This window comes from Salarias fasciatus, chromosome 23 (assembly GCF_902148845.1).
Source record: "Salarias fasciatus chromosome 23, fSalaFa1.1, whole genome shotgun sequence".
Classification (NCBI taxonomy): domain Eukaryota; kingdom Metazoa; phylum Chordata; class Actinopteri; order Blenniiformes; family Blenniidae; genus Salarias; species Salarias fasciatus.
Window position 1 is genome coordinate 26978269 of NC_043766.1, and position 17638 is coordinate 26995906.

A 17638-nucleotide genomic window follows, 5' to 3' on the forward strand; every position below is an offset into this window, starting at 1 on the left:
CAATAATAATAGCTTCACGGAAAATGTGTTTAAAACATAAGAAAACCTTTCAAGAACTTGCAAAATTAAGTTGAATGCAGAGGAATACAGCAAAACACATCTTTGTCCTGAGTGAATGTGATGGATAAAATCTGAATAATTAAAACAATTTATGCACGAGAAAACTAAGCCACTTCTACAAACAGAAGAGGTCTGTGTAAAGCCATGAACACACTGCACTTCAAACGACGTGAACCTCATGGAAAGATCCGAGGCATCCTTAATTCAAGATCGTATCTAACTCGCTCTCCTTCCTTGTATTCTGTTACCTGAAGTTTAGACAGTTCACTGGCTCCTCGAGACTATACAATACAGAAACTAATATGTTTTCTGTTTTTTCCAAAGGTTAAACTTGAGAGGTGCATTAAATCTTTAAAGTGGTAAGTGGGTTATATGCATTAACAATGTCTGGAGAACGCTTGTTCATAGTTTGATCAAATACTTGATCAAACATTTTGGATACAGTGGGGGAAAAGCTAGCACATGTACAGCTCTCAAAATTACACAATTTATAGATGAACTTTTAAATTTGTAGGTCCTCTCAACTTTCACTGTTTTCATACACCATTCACTGACCTGGTTCTGTTTAGAGTTGATAATTGTGTTGTTGGTTAATTGACTTTTAATTGTAAGTATTTCAAAACATTCAAAATTTTAAGAGTCACACAATTCTCAGAATGTGTTCATGAATTGTCATCCATTATCATCTTACTTTCACAACAGAAGCTGAAACAAAGTGAACCCATATCAGTGACAGGAACAAGTGTCAGGTGACTTAACACACACAGACACAGTGTGGCTCAATGCCACGGTCTCTATGGACAAGTACTTCCACTTAACATGGATAACCTTGCTGTCTGACAATGACCTACTTGCATTTTTTTTTCTTTTTTTTTTTGTTAATCTTTGAAATTAATTCATCTCACTCCACAAACAATCTGAAAGTAGTCACTTAATTTTATTGTATAAGGAATATCAAAATAGGAACAAACTTACTTTGTGGTAAGATAACTTTGTTAATACTGCGGACTGGTAGTCCAGCATAATGAGGGTTAGAAGACGGGTTGACCATGAAAATTATATATTTTATGTATTTAGAATCTGCTCTTGTTTTGTTTATTTGTTTGAAGAGCAAATTTGTTGTGGAAAATTTCCCGGAACATCATTCAGTCAGACTTTATCTGTTTCGCACGAAAATAAGCTTCTTTTAGTTAATAGTGTCAAAAATTGTTCCAAAAATATCATCGTAAATTGCTCTATAATCTCTTTAACGTTGTATCTGTAGGAGGAAAAATAGTCAAAAAAAATAAAACCTGTTTGTGACCCCTCTTGAAACAGATGGAAAGTGAAAGTAATTTTACACAACCCGAAGTGTTTTGTTTACAAATTTACTAGCTTCAAGCTACTTTAGCTTTGGTCCGCGCATGCGTCGCATGTGAGTTCCGCCCTCCAGGACTGCGTCGTTGTCATGACAACCAGCGCTCGCGTTCAGGTCAAGCCTCAAATCTGACCTCTTAAAGTTTACTACCTACAAATCAAATGCTCAAATGGACTTGACGGGATTATTTTCAGGAGTATATTCGGGGTGAAATGCACTCGGCGGACGGGGAAAGTGCTGCGGGGTTTGTTGTGGGAGAAGGCGGAGGAAGAGGAGGAGGTGCGGATCAGGCGGACTGCAGCGTCTCGGGATCCGGAGCAGGAGCCAGGGAGGAGACACCGACAGGGCTCGGTGTTAAGGAGTGGAATGATGGATCCAGATATGAGGGGGGCATTGTGAATGGCTTAAAACACGGCAAAGGAAGGTTCAGCTGGAGAAATGGAGAGGTAATACGAGGAAGACAAGTGGCGCGATAAGATGATTCAGCAAAGTGCAGAAACGATCCATCATCATGTAGCAGCTACACAATGGTGAAACACCACACGAGGGCTCCAATGTATTGAAATAAAAGCTACTCCAAACAGAAGGTAGAATACGTAACGTGATTTTTAAATAAATGTAATGATAGAAATAGTCCAGTGCCACTCATTCCAAGCTCAAATGTGTTTGAAAACAATAAATACATTTTATTCATCCCACTTGGGAAGTGTGCATATATGACATTGGGCTATCAAACTGTAGTAAAACTACTGAAAACGCGAGACTGTCGAGGCTATATCATTTTACAAGCTTGTTTTGATGATCGATGTTTGCCTTTCGATAGGCGAGTACTGTCCAGTGTATCCTTCTTTTACACTTAGATTGGCAACCCTGAATCACATAAAATGTTGATGGATGGAAGTTGCAAAGCCATAAGATGAATTAATATAAGCCAACAGCGTGCAGTCACATGCAGAAATGTACAGCATCACCTCTAACTGGCGAATCTATAGACATTACTGTTCAAATGCTTAATAACACAAATAGTTCACCAATCACATGGTTAGCTATTTCAAAGCATGTAAACTTTGTCTAGACTAGAACAAGAATGGTGAATAATGATGACTTTGACTGTCCCATGGTTGTTGGTGTCAGACCGGCTGGTCTAAGTGTGGTCTCAGTGCTGAAATGCATCTTTGATGCCAGACATCAGCGCAGAGTGGCTAGAACGATTCAAGATGATAGAAAGACAACCCTAACTCAAATAACCATGAACCTGCCTCTCAGTGCAGGTATGCTCATTACTCCCTGCAACTCAAAGAGTGAGTGTTTGGGATGACAGGATCCTTTTAAAAGTCAAAGGTGTCCTGGAGGTGTCCTGGAGAGGGGGATGCACAGCACCAATGGTTTTCTTTGCAGCATCTTGTGGTCAATGGTCATGCAGCAATAAAGTTTGGTGCCTTCTGTATTGTTTTTCTGGTGTAGAGAAAGCACATTGTTCTTTACATTCTGTATCTTTTTGTTTCTTTCTCTAGTACTTTGAGGGTTATTTCTATAAAGACTACAGACATGGCGATGCTGTGTACTGTTGGCCAACAGGACACAAATTTATTGGGAAGTTTTACCTTAACAGAAGGGAGGGGCATGGACAACATGCGTTCCCTGATGGAACCACCTTTCAGGTAAGTTGGATTCAGCGTGGATGACAGACACTAGGGTTTTGTTTTTAACTTTGGATTTTAGCATGTTTTAGTCAACTGTCCCCTTCCTCTCAGGGTTTGTACCACAATGACCAGAGGTTTGGCCCAGGTGTGATGAGTTATCCAGACGGGCGACAAGATGTGGGTCTGTGGCTCGGGGAGCGCTTGCTGAAGCTCTGTTCCTCTGTAGAGGATTGTTTCAGCCTCAAGTCCTTCCCTGAGTATGCTGCTTACCTGGACCCAAATGCCACAGCTGATTCCTTCACTCAGGTACGTGCCACATGCCAAGACCACTGTCTGTGAACAGCTTACAGCGACATTCTCCTTGTTATCCTATGTTTCACTAAAAATGGAAAAACTTGACTGAGCGCTGGCAGTCTTCATTGAAGGAACGTTTAAAAAGCGTTGATTGTTAAAGTGATTCAAACTGAAGAAGATCATTTTAACACTATGTTGACATAGTTGCATTGTCTAAATTCCACATGCCTTATTAAATGTTTTACAATAATTGTCCATTCCACATGCAAGTGTTAGACTCCATTTATTTGCCCTTCTCTATTCATAAAACATTTAACACAGTAATGCTGTTTATTAATTTCCATGAATAAGCCAAATATTTGCCAGTTATATCTAATCACTGAGTGCTCCATGGCTGAGATCAACCAGCCACTTATTGCCCAGTGCATAAATACAAGTGTCTTTACATGAACATGAGGGCAGACTGGAGCATGAGTGATGCTGCAGGACTTTTTTAATTCTTGCAGGTTAACTATTTATTCACTAATTCTTGTTTCTGTAAAGAGTTTTTTTTTTTTTTTTACATATTTTTTAATTTGATAATGAATTGTTTTTCCATTATTATCTTACATGTAACAAATAAAATGAGATTATTCTCAGAGTTAGCTATATATCAAATCAACAAAGTAAAAAGTAGGGACTAATTTTCCAACAATACTTCATCTAACTGCTTTTTCTAATCTCCCAACCAGAAACAGTTTTTCTCCAGCGGTACTCAGACAAATGGTAGAGCATGTTCAAAGGTAAATTAAAGCCGCGAGCGGCGTCAAAAGGCCCTCGCCCGCTGCTTACCTGACCCGCCCCGTTTTATTCTTTCATTGATGTTTGTCAAATTTGGCACATTTCCATGGCAACAAGTACATTTGATCTAATGGGAGATTTTTCACTTGGGCCCATTAGAATAACATGGGGAACTTCAGCCATCGCCACGGCAACACCGTTGATATTACAACATGGTTACCATTTGCGTTTTTGATCGGGACGACATGAAGGAATTATCACCCAAATTCCATTAATTTCTGACAAACTAATAATTTTACTCCCCATACAGATTTTATTTTGATTCTGTAGGGGGCGCTGTAACGCCGATTTTCAAAATTTCACTGTCTATGTGTCCAGGAAGGAAGGATTAATCAGTGTTTAAAATTTGGTGTGGATTGGAGTCATTATGTAGAAATGGCAGCCATTTATCACACTGAAAAAATGGCAAAATTTGACATCAACTTTGCGGCGTTGCCACGCGGAAACCGTAATCTGAAGATTTGTGAATTGGATAACTTTTAATTGTCTACTTGTGTAGATGGTGTCCACCAAATTTCAGCTCATTTGGAGCAGCGCACGATCAAAACGAACATTTTGTACGACGTCCTGGAAAACGCTGACTCAGCAATTTTGAAAATTCAATCCGAGCTGGCTGCTTTCCTGCTGTTTTGAGGTCGGGGTCATAATAATAATTTTTGTTTGTCCCAACAACGCGCATGTGTATACCGAATTTTGTGGCTGTACGACAAAGTTTATTGCGGACCCCCTCCCATTGACGCAATGCATTTTGGGTTTTGCAGGTGGCGCTGTAGAGCCAATTTTTAAATCCCAATATTGAAACACATATTAAAAAAAAATTTTCACCGGAACTGAATTTTGTGCAAAATTTGGTGAGTTTTCGAGCATGTTCAGGGGGTCAAATTCCAGTTTAAAGAGCAGAAGAAGAAGAAGAAGAAGAAGAAGAAAGAAAGAATAATATTTTTTGCAAAAACAATATGCTTTTTTTTTTTTTCTGCCATTATTTCGCCCACATGTTATATATTTTCAGAAAGGTCTCGACAAGCCCGACGCATCTGTCAGGTGTTTGAGAGTGTGAATGTCTGTGGTCGAGCGCTACGCGCTCGACAAGTCATGTTTGTGTGTTAGAGTGTGTGTGCGTTTTTTGTATTTGTACAGGTGTGTATGAGTGCATGTCGGGGTGTGTGTGTCTGGACATGTTGGCCTATGTCTGAGGTCGAGCGCTGTGCGCTCGACTTGTCACTTTTGTACGTTTGAGTGTGTGAAAGGCCTGTGGTCGAGCGCTGCGCGCTCGAAAATTCGTGTGTGTGTGTGCATTTTTGTGTTTGTACACGCGTATGTGTGAGTGCGTGTCGGTGTGTGTGTGTCTGGACATGTTGTATGATGTCTGAGGTCGAGCGCTGCGCGCTCGACTTGTCATCGTTGTGTGTTTTGAGAGTGTGAAAGGCCTGAGGTCGAGCGCTGCGCGCTCGACTAGTCGTTGTCTGTGTTGCAGAAACAATAGGCCCTTCGCCCTTGGCAGGCCAGGGGCTCGGGCCTAATTACTGCAATATTGAATAATCATTTAAATGCAATGTTGGTAAGATTCAGTTCCCTCACCTTCAGGCGAGTGTAGACGGCGATCTTCTCTCAGATGACAACTTCATCCTTCCCCCTGGCATTGAGAGTTACTCAGCAGATGGTGACCACTTGCCACTTCCCCCTGGTCGAAGAAGAGAACTGGACCAACTCTTCCACGGCAAGCTGTGGGAGTCACACGCTCATCCACACAAAGGCTATGAGAGGGACCCTCTGTCCTCTCTGCCCTTACAGACCCGCATGCAGGCTCACATTAACAACCACAGGTCTCGTATACTGAAAAGTGTCTTCTGTACACACTACTTTGCCAAAATCCCCAAACGTCTTTCTTCACAGGATTACGAGTGGAATTTAACAATGTGTTTGTGTACGTTTTCTTGCAGACTTTATGCCAAAAATATAGGATGGGATATGGCAGCTGTTCTTTCTATGAACAGGGAAAGTTTTGGTCCTAAAGGACCTTTAGAAGTTAGTTCTGAGCTTATGATCCAGCACGCGTCCCAAGGAGACCTGCATGCGCTGTCACAAATTCTCCAGACCGGCGATGTCCACCCTGACGTCGCAGATGCATCAGGACACACTGCACTGATTGCAGCAACAGTAATGCATTGCAGTTTTTCTATTGTCTATTCAGGGTTCACATAGTCCTCCAGTTTCCCACACTGTTTGTTTTCTTCTCCTGTTAGATAAATTGTCACAATGACGTGATCAATCTCCTGTTGGATATGGGCGTTGATATTGACAAATTAAACCATCAAGGCATGTCTGCCCTTGCTGTGTGCCACATCCTCTACTACCCTTTCCAGTGTCTGGACACAGCTCTGACTGAATCCTCTTCCAAAGCTTTGGTAGGACTTGTTTCCAAGTTATTGAAGCCTCTTTATACATATATTGATTATTGTCAGCTGACTTACTAGACTGGCCAAAACATGTCTATAGCATGCCTTCTATTCAAACAGCCAATAAGTTGTTTTGAAATTCATGCTGTTGATGAATAATGCCTAACATAAATTTCAGTGGTGCCCCCAGAAATTCTGTTAATTTCCTGATTACATGTCTCCACACCTTTCTCTCAAACTCATTCTGTGAAATATCATCAGCTGCTGGAGTCTTCATCTTTTTGTGGCAGCAGTCGGCAGATCAACCAAGATTCTGCTTTGAACAACAGACCTCAGACCACGGACACAACCTTCACAAATCACACGAGCCAGAGCCACCTCTCTCACCGGTATGTATGTAGCTGACTGGTGCTGGGCATTCTCTGATTTATTAATCGGCCTTTATCCAGTAATGAGACAAAGCAAAACACTAATAATGGTCTTGAAAATGTTGTATTAATAGATTTACTATTTCTTTTGTCTACAACCATTTAACTAGTTATGGACGAGGCCTTAAAACAATTTATTAGAGTAATTATAGGTGTTTTTTTTTTTTTAAAGGACATCAAGAGAATCAACAGAGCACATCTTAGATACCAGAAGTGAACTGTCCAATGACTGTGAGCGTGACAGTGAATGCTACCTTGACGTGGATGAACCTCTGACCCCAGCACATTGCGAACATTTACAGGATGATGAGGGAGAAGTGAATCATGGAATGTGTACATACCGTGAAGATACCAGGAGAGACAAAGGAGACCAGAAGAGAAGGGAGGTTGACAAAGACAGCAAAGAGGAGGGAAATCAGACTGACAGTGGATGTGTTCACGCTTGGGGAAAAGGAGAAAGTGAAGTGAAAATTATGGAAGGAGAATATGAAACACAGGAAAAGAAAGAGGTTTATGTTGAGACTATGGAAAGCACAGCAACTGAGACAAGAAATGAAAATAAAGAGAAGGGACCGGAACTTCTGGAACATGTGGAGAGTATAGAGGAGAGAGGAAATGAGGAAGTGCCTGCTGTGGAGCGATCCATTCAAGTATTAGACGGTCACATTGCACTGGGCCATGTGCAGTGGCGGGAGCATCCAGTTAAGGTAGCGGGACACATTTTTGTTGTTTGTGTTCAGAAATCCTTTTCCATGTTTGGTTTGATCCATACATACCTGGTTCATATTGAAGTTTCCTTTATGATTTTTTTCTGTCTGCAGAAGGACAAAGACCAGGATCCGACCACAAAGCAGGCGTTTGACTCAGCAGGCTCAGTCAGCAGCTTCAACATCCAAGTCACAGAGGAAGTGATGCAGCGCTCAGCAGAAGCTTTGAGTCGTATAGGTGTTCTTCGGCACTGTGACACACAGGGGACTGTACGAAAGATGGCTGCCATGAAAATTGAGTTAGTTCTCCATCAACTCACTTCACCGCTTCTTTTTTCTGTTCAGATGACACTAATGTTACACCGTTTGTGTATTTCTGTCTGTGATTTTGACTTGTTTTGATGACCGGACCAGGCACCGTGTTCGTTTGAACACCCTCAAACTGTTACTGGAACGAGGAGCCGACCCAAACGTATCCGTGGTGCCAATGCCTGTCCTCTTTTTGGCTATTATGGCTGCCGACACTGAGGCAGTAAGACGACTGCTGCTGTGTGGAGCTCGCACCGACATTCCCCTTCCAGCAGAGGTAGGGAGTCAAGTTTTCTCTCCTCAACAACAGTTCTTCACAAGCCTGCTCCTCATGGACAACTGTCCCGCATGTTTTAAATGTTTCCCTGCTCCAATACACTTGACTCATATAAATGACTCATTATCGGGCCTCTGCAAGACGAAAACATTTTGCACCATGAAAACTCATTTCCCCACAGTCAGGTGTGCTAGAGCAGCAAAAGACCAAAACATGGTCCTTGAGGAGCAGGATTGTGAAGGACTGCTCTAGGACATTTGTCTTTATTAGAAATATAATTAGTAGCATGAAAATACAGTTGGAAAAACAACAAATATATGTACATTCTAAAAAAGTTCAGTTTTTTTTTTTTTTTGTGTTTCTGGGTTACTCATATTATTTTTTCAGTGATTTTTGTAAATCTCCTTTAATATCATATCTTTATTTCTTTCTTTCCTTTCTTTCTTTTTTCTTCTTTTTTTTTTAGAAAAAAGGTTTATATCCGCTTCATGTGGCTGCAGCACTTCCAGGATCAGCAGGTCCCAGAATCACAGAGCTGCTGCTGCATGCTATCACTGACCCAGACTCGCAGGCTTGTGACCAGGATGAGATGTACGAACAGGACAGGGTATATGTGATTTTAATCATCAAAATTCATTACTTGCTGACATTACTGGTGAAGGAACTGTTATCTGAATTAGCAAAAAAAAGAAAAAGGAGAACAGAAAATGTGACTCTTTTACAGACTGCCATGACGGCTACAGAATTATTGTGCACCAGTGAGGTCCCACATCTGAAAGGCGGAGGTCGAACAGCCCTGCATGTAGCATGTCAGAGAGACAGTGATTACCAGGTCAGTCAAATCTGTGGTGTCCATAGGACCACCAGTCCAACGGGATGTGTTGCTAAGATACTTCGAAGTGCACGATAAGTGGCTAGTTTATTCATGAGGGTGACACAAAAGAGCACATAGAACTCAATCATGAAATTCATGATGGGATAAATGTTTGATTGCAGAATGCCAGCGAAGTGGTTGCCCTCCTGGTGTCCCACAGAGCCAGAACAGACCTCCTGTGGAGTGGACACTCACCCCTGTCTTTGGCTATAGCAAGCGGAAATGACCTGGTAGCAGCACTCCTCGTCCTGCGCACACACACACACACACACACACACACACACACAAACAGACTAACAGAGACACGTTTACCAAACCTCACTTTGTCAAAGACATTTTTGTTGTTGTTGCTACTCAGGCAGTGGAGGTGCTTTTGAATGGTGGTGCAGATCCCAACATACTGCTGGGTCCCACAGTGGGCAGCGCCCTTTGTGCTCTCGTCAACATCAATTACAGCTTCGTGGGCAACCGGATAAAACTGGTACACACAGAAACTCACACGCACATATCCAGAAGTGTTGATGGAAATGTTTGTCCAAATGTTGTTTTAGATTCCTCAATTCTGCAAATGCAGTCCATTTTTTTAATCAGGTGATTTACATATTAAGCATTATAAACTTTGTTCTCTTTCTGTGTACAAAACTCAGAAATAGCTTGCTATCTTTAAGCTTTTAACCTTAATTATATTCTATACTTTACATTCTGGCAGCCATCACATACAATAATCTAATTGTTAGAACATACCAGATGTTTTTTTTTTTCTTGTTGATCTCTTGTATTGATTTACTAAAAGGGTGTAACTGATTTGTGTTTTTGATCCAGTTAAAGATGTTAGCCAAAGCCGGTGCTGACTTCTTGATGCCAGTTAAAGTAGGTGAAGATATGGGAACTGTGATTGACTATGCACACCACTCCTTCAAGCAGGTAACAACTGTTTTTATAAACTCTGTGTATCTCATTTTCCCACTGCACAAAAAAGAAACAACACAATTACAAAGTTTTGATTTAAAGTAACACTAAGGAACTTTCAGTTTCCGTTGATTTTGGCGGCGCCAGTGGACAAAAGCGGTAGTGTTTTGCCTAAAGGAATACTACAGTTCCCATGAGGACTAGTGCGTGACGTCGTAAAATGCTGCTCCCGGTGGCGTGCTGTCACACTGAACTCGCCTACATTTGTTTCCAGTGGCTGTGTGAAGGACGGATAGCGACGAGGTAATGAATCTAATGGTGGCTAAACAATATTATATCATAATGTGACGCATGCCGTGTGCTGGGTTCCTACCACCCTCCTCACAGTTTCTTAGTCCAAGTGAAAGCAATACTGACGCCCTCAGCCCGTGACAGAGGGGTCATTCAACCCGTTGTAAGTCGATGTGTCATCACAAAAGATATTAAAATGTTTTATTAAGGTTGAAAAGTTCCTTAGTGTCGCTTTAACTTTTGTTTTGTTTTGTTTTGTTTTTTTGAGCTACAAAGTAAAGTCTAACACAGTTTTACTGATAACATAAGTTTGTTTATTTTTTTTAATTTCTCAATGAAGAGCTTCACATGAATGTATGTTTATGTGTCATTTTTCAGGATGTGAGAATTGCCAACACTCCTTTTCACGCTCTAAACGTTCGTGAGATGGAAACATACAAAGCACGACGCCAGCTGCTGACCATGATGGGAGAGTTTGTCAAAAACGCTGCTGCCCAAAAGGAGAAAGAGAATTTAGAGAGAGAGCGAATCCTTAAGTTAAACAGTAAATGCAACCTATCTGTGCTTATCTATTCATATTTTACACTACTTCATCCATTTGAAGATCATTGTGATATCTGGTTTTTAAAAGTGAAAATTTGTAAATGTCTTTTAAAGTTTAATTGAGTCATAGAATGTGTTTTTAACTGTATGTTTCCTTTAAATACATAACAGGTGCCAATATTGCAGAAGAAATTGCAAACACTGGCACAAGCAGGTCCTTTACTGACCGACGGAAAGCGGGAAACCAGAGGTAAACATACAAAGATATTCATGTAGGGCATTTTCATTTGTTTCCTTTGCTCATATTCCGAATATTCTAGACAACGTATTTCAGAGGCGAATTTCCAACTTGATGCATGTGATCCTTCTCTTAGGAAACCGCAGTTTAAATTTTGCTATTACTGCGGCCGCTCTGTGTCTGTGAAGCTGACTGCTTGTAGCTCCTGCCACAGAGTCCTCTACTGCTCAAAGGCCTGCAAACGCAAGGCATGGGATGAAGGACACAAGAAAGAGTGTATGGAGGCGACAGGTGGGGATTCAGTCCAACAATGCTCTGTGCAACAAATCCTGAAATGCATACCTGCAAAATCTGTATTTTGGTTTGTGTAATGTCTGTCTGTTTGTCTCCATCCAGCGTCAGTGGAAGGCCCTCCAAAGGCAACTGAGATCAGAGCCTCCAGAGGCACCAGGCCTTTGACTGTCATGCTGAAGTCCAAAACAGCAGCAGGGCCACCGGGTGTCACCTTGAAATCCCAACGGGTCACCAAGCCAGTCAGCATGGAGAAGAAGGTCCCAGAGACCCAAATCAACCCGAAGGAAAACTACAGCTTCAACTGAAAAAATGAAGCATATTTTTTTATTTGAATGCTTTGTACCTAATGCAAATATCTCTATGCCAAGATTTTTTTTTTTTTGTGGCATGCATTTGACCTTGCCTGAAAATCAGAGTGAATTTGTACTAGATTTTTTTTGTATTTCAGTTCATTCATGCCTAAATCTTCAGATGAAAAGAAGTTGGTTGAACTGCATGAGTATGATATGAAAAAGAAACAGTTCCTACAGCTTTGTAGTAGGTTTTGTGGTATTTATTTTTGTAGAATCTGGTAACAGCTGATTAATAAAATGTGACCAGGATAATTGGACAGCCTGTATGTTTTTTTTAAACAAACATTTTGACTGTTTTCAATCTGGATTTGGAGTTTTGTTGATTATCACTGACTGTTTTTATTTAGGGCTTTTTCATTGCTCTTTTATGGCCCATTTGGGAATCAAGTAACAACTAATAACCTGCATATGTCAGACTATGATGAAAATAAACTAAAGTGATGGAAACAGGGAAAGTTAGTTCTGGTCCAGAATCATCTTTACTCTGACTGGCTGAAAATTCGATTTAATTAATTAAAAATTCCTCCAATGAAATAAAATGAAGAGTGCTGCTTCCTCAGAGCCAGTCACTGTCCAGTGGTGATATGTTCAGACTTGTTTCTTTTCCCAACTGCAATGACTTTTCCTATAGCCCCATCTGCTGGACACAACTATGTGCATGTATTATACAACCACTGCATTCTATATTATTATTAAAAATGTTCAGGATCGTGACATCAAAATGAGGAGGTGTGCATTCATACCTGTTTGGTAACACGAGTAATGTCCAGTCACTGACTCCTGGCTTGACGGGCTGTAGAGTGAGTTTGCAGTTGCATTTGTTTTGTTTTGTTTGCATCATTCAGCATGAGTCAGTGGAGGGGTGGACCAGGAAGAGCCCGTTCCACACACACACACACACACACACACACACACACACACACACACACACACACACACACACACACGAACGCACACACACACAGTCATGCGACAAGATTAAACGACAACATTCTGACAACTCCACCGTTTAACAACCAAGAGACAAACATCGTCTTAACTTCAAATTAGGTAATTACTTAAATTTGCTTTTTATTTGTTTTATATTAAAAAAAAAAAGAGAAGAAGTCGTTTTGACAGGTGTGAGTGTGAGGCAGAGCTTAATCCCGGGGTTTTGGAGGATTATGAGCACGGACCTGGAGGAGCAGGAAGATGAACTTGTTGCTCTCCAGAGTATTTTCAGTAACGAAGAGTTTGTTCGGGATGAGTCGAAGTTTGCCGGAACAGTCCGAGTGTCTGCTGAGCTTCCTGCGGATTTCACTGTTTTCCTGAAAGCAGGTAAATACGACACCGATACACAACTGCTGACAATTTCTCTTACATAAGGCCTGAGTGTTATATGGACGTGAATAACCATGTTAGCAGCCCAATTATAGATTTAAAATAGCAACGTGAATGGCAGGTTAATTTTTTTGTCTGTCTGTCAGTCTGTATGCCCATCCTTGCAGCTCATAACAAATTTTGCTGATCCCCATTCATTTTTTCTGTCTAGGTAAATCCCAGAGGCAGTACAAGATTTCCTTTCTCCCACCTCTGCTTCTGAGCTTTGAGCTCCCTGAGGACTACCCATCCTCCTCCCCTCCCTCCTTCACCCTCACCTGCAGCTGGCTGACTCACACACAGGTAATCAGCCTGAGAAATGTACGTCAGTTCAAATGTTGACCTGCATAACAACTTGCAGTTTGTGTCACATAAATTGAACGACGGACTGTTTATAACAGACAGTATTTACTGACTGCATTTGCTCTTTCCTCCACAGCTTGATGCACTGAGCGCTCAGCTTGTTGAGGTCTACCAGGCAAACTGTGGCAATGTGATACTCTTCTCCTGGGTGCAGTTTCTGAGAGAAGAAGCCCTAAAGTTTCTGGGTATCTGTAACGAGCTGGAGGTTGCTTCTGATTCAAGCTTCACCCTTCAGGACATACGCAGCGCTGCAGCACCGCAAGTAAAGAACAATAGTCTCACTTCAGGCTCAAAACCTGCAGACGGCAAGCGTGGCAATGCAAAGAATCGAGGCAAGCGAGGTGGTTCTGCACCAGCCTCTGTGCCGTCCTCCAACTCCGTGGACCAACTCAGTCCAGCTGTAGAGGGAGCAGCGTCCCTGCTGGATGAGGCCGAGGACTCCTCTCAGGATGAAGAAGACCCATCTCAGGCCCTTCCGTCCCAGATTTTGAGCTATGATGCGCTGCAGAAACAGAAAGTTTTTGACGGCACGGTGTTTGACTGTGGTGTGTGTTATTTGAGTTATCTGGGTTCAGAGTGTGTGCAGCTGTCTGAGTGCGGCCACATCTTCTGCCAGACCTGCCTCGGGGAGTTTTGCAAATTCCAGATCACAGAGGGGAACGTCCGCAATGTCAGCTGTCCTCAGGCCGACTGCACTGCTACACCTACACCTGCACAGGTACAGGCCTCACATATGTCTCTGGTTTGTGGCCGCACTAAGGGTTCTTAAAATATTGTATTGTGAGTGCATTTTACTGAACTGCATATTTTTTTCTGCCCTCTTTGCTTCTCTATACATGCTAATTGGCAGGTGTTGACTCTGGTGGGAGAGGAGCTGTTCAGTCGCTATGATCGTCTGATGCTCCAAACTACTCTTGACTGCATGTCCGGTGTGTTTTCCCCTTTGAAAAATAGGATATTTCCAAAGCTTTGGAATGAAGACAATCATTTCTATAGCATATCAGGTACTACTGTAAAACTAACAATTAGTAAACATTTTTCTGCCCCCCTCTCAGATGTGGCGTACTGTCCTCGGCCTTCCTGTGCTGCAGCTGTCATCCAGGAGAAGTCCAGCACTCTAGCAATGTGCTCTGTCTGTGGCTTTGCCTTCTGTGTCAAGTGCAAGAAAACCTACCATGGCACAGATGAATGTGAGGATAAGAAGATAAAAGAAAAAGAGGAATACCAGAAAATTGTAGGCAGCTGCCTACCACTACCAGAGTCCCAAGGTACTCCAGGATGTGCAGCGTTTGTCCTGCAATGGACTATGATCCCCTAGGTTGAACCTTGCCTCCATCTATAATCAGCTGGTTCCAACCTCCATGTAGCTATAGGTTGGAGAAAGTAGTATATAAGATGCTGGATGAAGGGTGGCAAATTAGAACAATTGTGATTAACTTTCACATTTTTCAATCTGTATTGTTTCAGGCAGTACGTTTTTTATTTAGTAAGTGAAAATTCCTCCTTGACATCTACACTTATTTACAAAGAAATGGCCACAGTGTAATTGTTATACGTTGTATATTGTCTGAGGAATGTGGTCTAGGTAGATAAACTGAATCTAATAACTGCGATGACAGTGCAGTTAAATGTGCTGTAGGCAGGATTTTGATAGTCAATGCTAATTTTTCTGTGTTTTCTTTGGATTAAATGTTCGAGTATCCATTGATAATCCTTTAGGAGTGTAGCATAATTGCACTACCGCGAGGCCGCAGCGTTTCCATCTGTCTCTGTTCTGAGCTGAAAAGGAATCTCGACAGCTCCAGGTATCTTTGACCAATCAGAAGAGCCCCTGAGGCTCTAACCGTGATTGGTCGAGGGGCGTTCGTCGAACATTCTTGTGGGAGGGGCTTAACTTGCGTAAGGGCGTGATGTCAGAGAAAACAGGACAGGATTGGCTGTGCTGGGTTTCAAATCGCCATCTTAGATGGGTCAAATCACCATCTTGTTTAGGTAAACCTAAGCAAGATGGCGGAGATACGGAATCCTGCCTACAGCACCTTTAAAGCGATACTTCAACATTTTGGCAAATTGGCCCATTTAGCGCAATTCCTTAGTCATTTTGAACAGCATACTTACTTTTTTTTGTGAGGGCGAACTGTTGTTTATTCAGAGGTGAATTGGGGAAGGTTTTCGGGACGGACACAGTGGAGGTGAACGGTGTTTTTGTTCCCCCTCGTCAAACTCATCAAATACACAATCTAACAACCCCAAAACACTTTGGTGGACACGTTATAATCCACACATTCACTACGCTGTGAAATATTAATGCCACATTACGAGATTGAGTTGTTTATGCAAAGATTGCTGAGACGGAACTACTTACTAAACATGGCATTTGGGCGTAGTGATTTCAAAAGAAAAAGTAGTTCCCAGTATTTGCTTCAGTGTCGTAACTCTACAATATTATTTGTTGGTGTTCCACAGCGTAGTGAATGTGTGGATTATAACGTGTCCACCAAAGTGTTTTGGGGTTGTTGGATTTTGTATTTGATGAGTTTGAGGGGAACCAAAAATACCATCCACTTCCATTGTGTCTGTCCTGAAAACCTTCCCCGACTCACCTCTGAATAAACAACAGCTCGCCCTCACAAAAAAAGTAAGTATGCTGTTTGAAATGACTAAGGAATTGCACTAAATGGGCCAATTTGCCAAAATGTTGAAGTATCGCTTTAAATGCGGTTCTGAGGTAACTGAAGCTTGAGTAGCCCATGCTGGAGCATATTTACACTTGACTTATTTCAAACAACAGTACTTTTATTTTCAACTGAGTACAGGTTACCCAATGTAGTTGTGCCTGAGCACAGATACTGAGAACTCTGCCCATCTCTTCATAGTAATTGAGATGAAATGTTGTATATCTGGTCACTTTCTTCTGCCTCGTATGGAAATAACACTCACACACCAGCAGTTTACTTTAGTATGTTTGGATGCCTTGATGTGTATGTGTGAATATTGAGTATTTTCTATTGGATATTTTGTCTTGTTCTTGTTGGTTTTTTTTGTTTTTGTTTTTTTTTTCCCCAGATGATTTTTTTCAGAACATTTAATAAATCAACTGAATTTCCTGTGCTGCTGTTTGTGTCTCAGAGGGGCGGTCGGCACTTTGGGATGACTACAACACCGGCAGTAAGGCGAGGAAGCGCCTCCTGGAGAATAGATATGGTCGCAAGACCTTGATGGTTTTCTTGGAATCAGGTCTGAGTGACGGTTGGATAGAAAAAAACAGCAAACCCTGTCCTCACTGCTCCAGGAAAATAGAGGTGCGAATTTATCCACTCATGCACATTTATCAACACACAAACTTTGAAGCATTGTTTTGTTTCTGGTGATTTTAAACAAGTGTGGTTCTCTTTAACCTGTGTTGTTCTGTTTTGTGTTGCAGAAAAATGGGGGATGTAACAGAATGTATTGCACCCAGTGTCACCACTGTTTCTGCTGGGCCTGTCTCACCGTTTTTTCAGCTAAAAATACATCCACACACTTTCAGGATGGTTCTTGCATTTTATTTCCATAACCTGCCAAGATCTTCCCAGCCACCATTCAATGGAATTGACACTTTTTGCCAGCATCTTACATTGAAACTGCTTTTTATGTTGCCCTTTGATTTTTCTCATTGAAATAAAATAAATTAAAAAACAACTTTCAACCTCAAATTTGACCAGCTTTATGTTTATTTGGGTTTTTCTGTGTGTGTGTGTGTGTGTGTGTGTGTGTGTGTGTGTTTTACAGGACAGTTATTCGATTCAGATCTTACACTGCCTACTTTTTTTTTATAGATATATAGATAGATAGATAACTGACATCCTGTACTGAGTTGGTTCAGTTTCCTGTGACAACACTCAAACCTCACGTCTAAACATGCACAGCTTCAAATTAAAGTGTATTAAACATTAAAGTGTGCTCTTGTGTGTGTTACACTGTAATGATGGCCTATCTATGTGGTGTTAAAACAGCAGTACTGGAATCACCATGCAGGTCAGTTTTATTGTCTACAATAAGGTGTGTTAATGCCACAGATAGCTCATGGGAGGAGACTTGTCAGGCCTGTTTACCTGCTGTAG

The 17638-nt window shown here is 41.5% G+C and overlaps 2 protein-coding genes across 2 annotated transcripts; both read left to right on the top strand.

Moving 5' to 3' along the window:
* The first annotated feature begins 1629 nt into the window (after window positions 1-1629).
* Window positions 1630-11765, top strand: ankmy1 (ankyrin repeat and MYND domain containing 1). The gene is made up of 17 exons (XM_030082560.1): window positions 1630-1863; window positions 2932-3078; window positions 3172-3366; window positions 5779-6017; window positions 6135-6351; window positions 6438-6599; window positions 7321-7725; window positions 7843-8024; window positions 8140-8311; window positions 8778-8918; window positions 9036-9143; window positions 9308-9415; window positions 9544-9666; window positions 10008-10109; window positions 10764-10946; window positions 11265-11457; window positions 11563-11765. Exons 1-17 carry the CDS (start codon window positions 1630-1632, stop codon window positions 11763-11765), a joined length of 3114 nt encoding a protein of 1037 aa, XP_029938420.1.
* A 966-nt stretch (window positions 11766-12731) lies between these two features.
* LOC115381526 (E3 ubiquitin-protein ligase RNF14-like) lies at window positions 12732-17275 on the top strand. The gene is made up of 7 exons (XM_030082986.1): window positions 12732-13130; window positions 13345-13475; window positions 13612-14253; window positions 14386-14464; window positions 14591-14803; window positions 16665-16837; window positions 16960-17275. The coding sequence occupies exons 1-7, from the start codon at window positions 12977-12979 to the stop codon at window positions 17089-17091; spliced, it is 1524 nt and encodes a 507-aa protein (XP_029938846.1). The 5' UTR covers window positions 12732-12976; the 3' UTR covers window positions 17092-17275.
* The last annotated feature ends 363 nt before the right edge of the window (window positions 17276-17638 follow it).

What these genes read in the sequence shown, in the direction of transcription:
- ankmy1 (XM_030082560.1), top strand. Translation starts at nt 1,630, where the DNA reads ATGCACTCGGCGGACGGGGAAAGTGCTGCGGGGTTTGTTGTGGGAGAA. An exon ending in GGCGGGAGCATCCAGTTAAG is followed by an intron (nt 7,726 to 7,842) that starts GTAGCGGGACAC and finishes TGTCTGCAGAAG; the next exon opens with GACAAAGACCAGGATCCGAC. An exon ending in ATGGCTGCCATGAAAATTGA is followed by an intron (nt 8,025 to 8,139) that starts GTTAGTTCTCCA and finishes TGACCGGACCAG; the next exon opens with GCACCGTGTTCGTTTGAACA.
- LOC115381526 (XM_030082986.1), top strand. Translation starts at nt 12,977, where the DNA reads ATGAGCACGGACCTGGAGGAGCAGGAAGATGAACTTGTTGCTCTCCAG. An exon ending in CTACACCTACACCTGCACAG is followed by an intron (nt 14,254 to 14,385) that starts GTACAGGCCTCA and finishes GCTAATTGGCAG; the next exon opens with GTGTTGACTCTGGTGGGAGA. An exon ending in TACTCTTGACTGCATGTCCG is followed by an intron (nt 14,465 to 14,590) that starts GTGTGTTTTCCC and finishes CCCCCCTCTCAG; the next exon opens with ATGTGGCGTACTGTCCTCGG.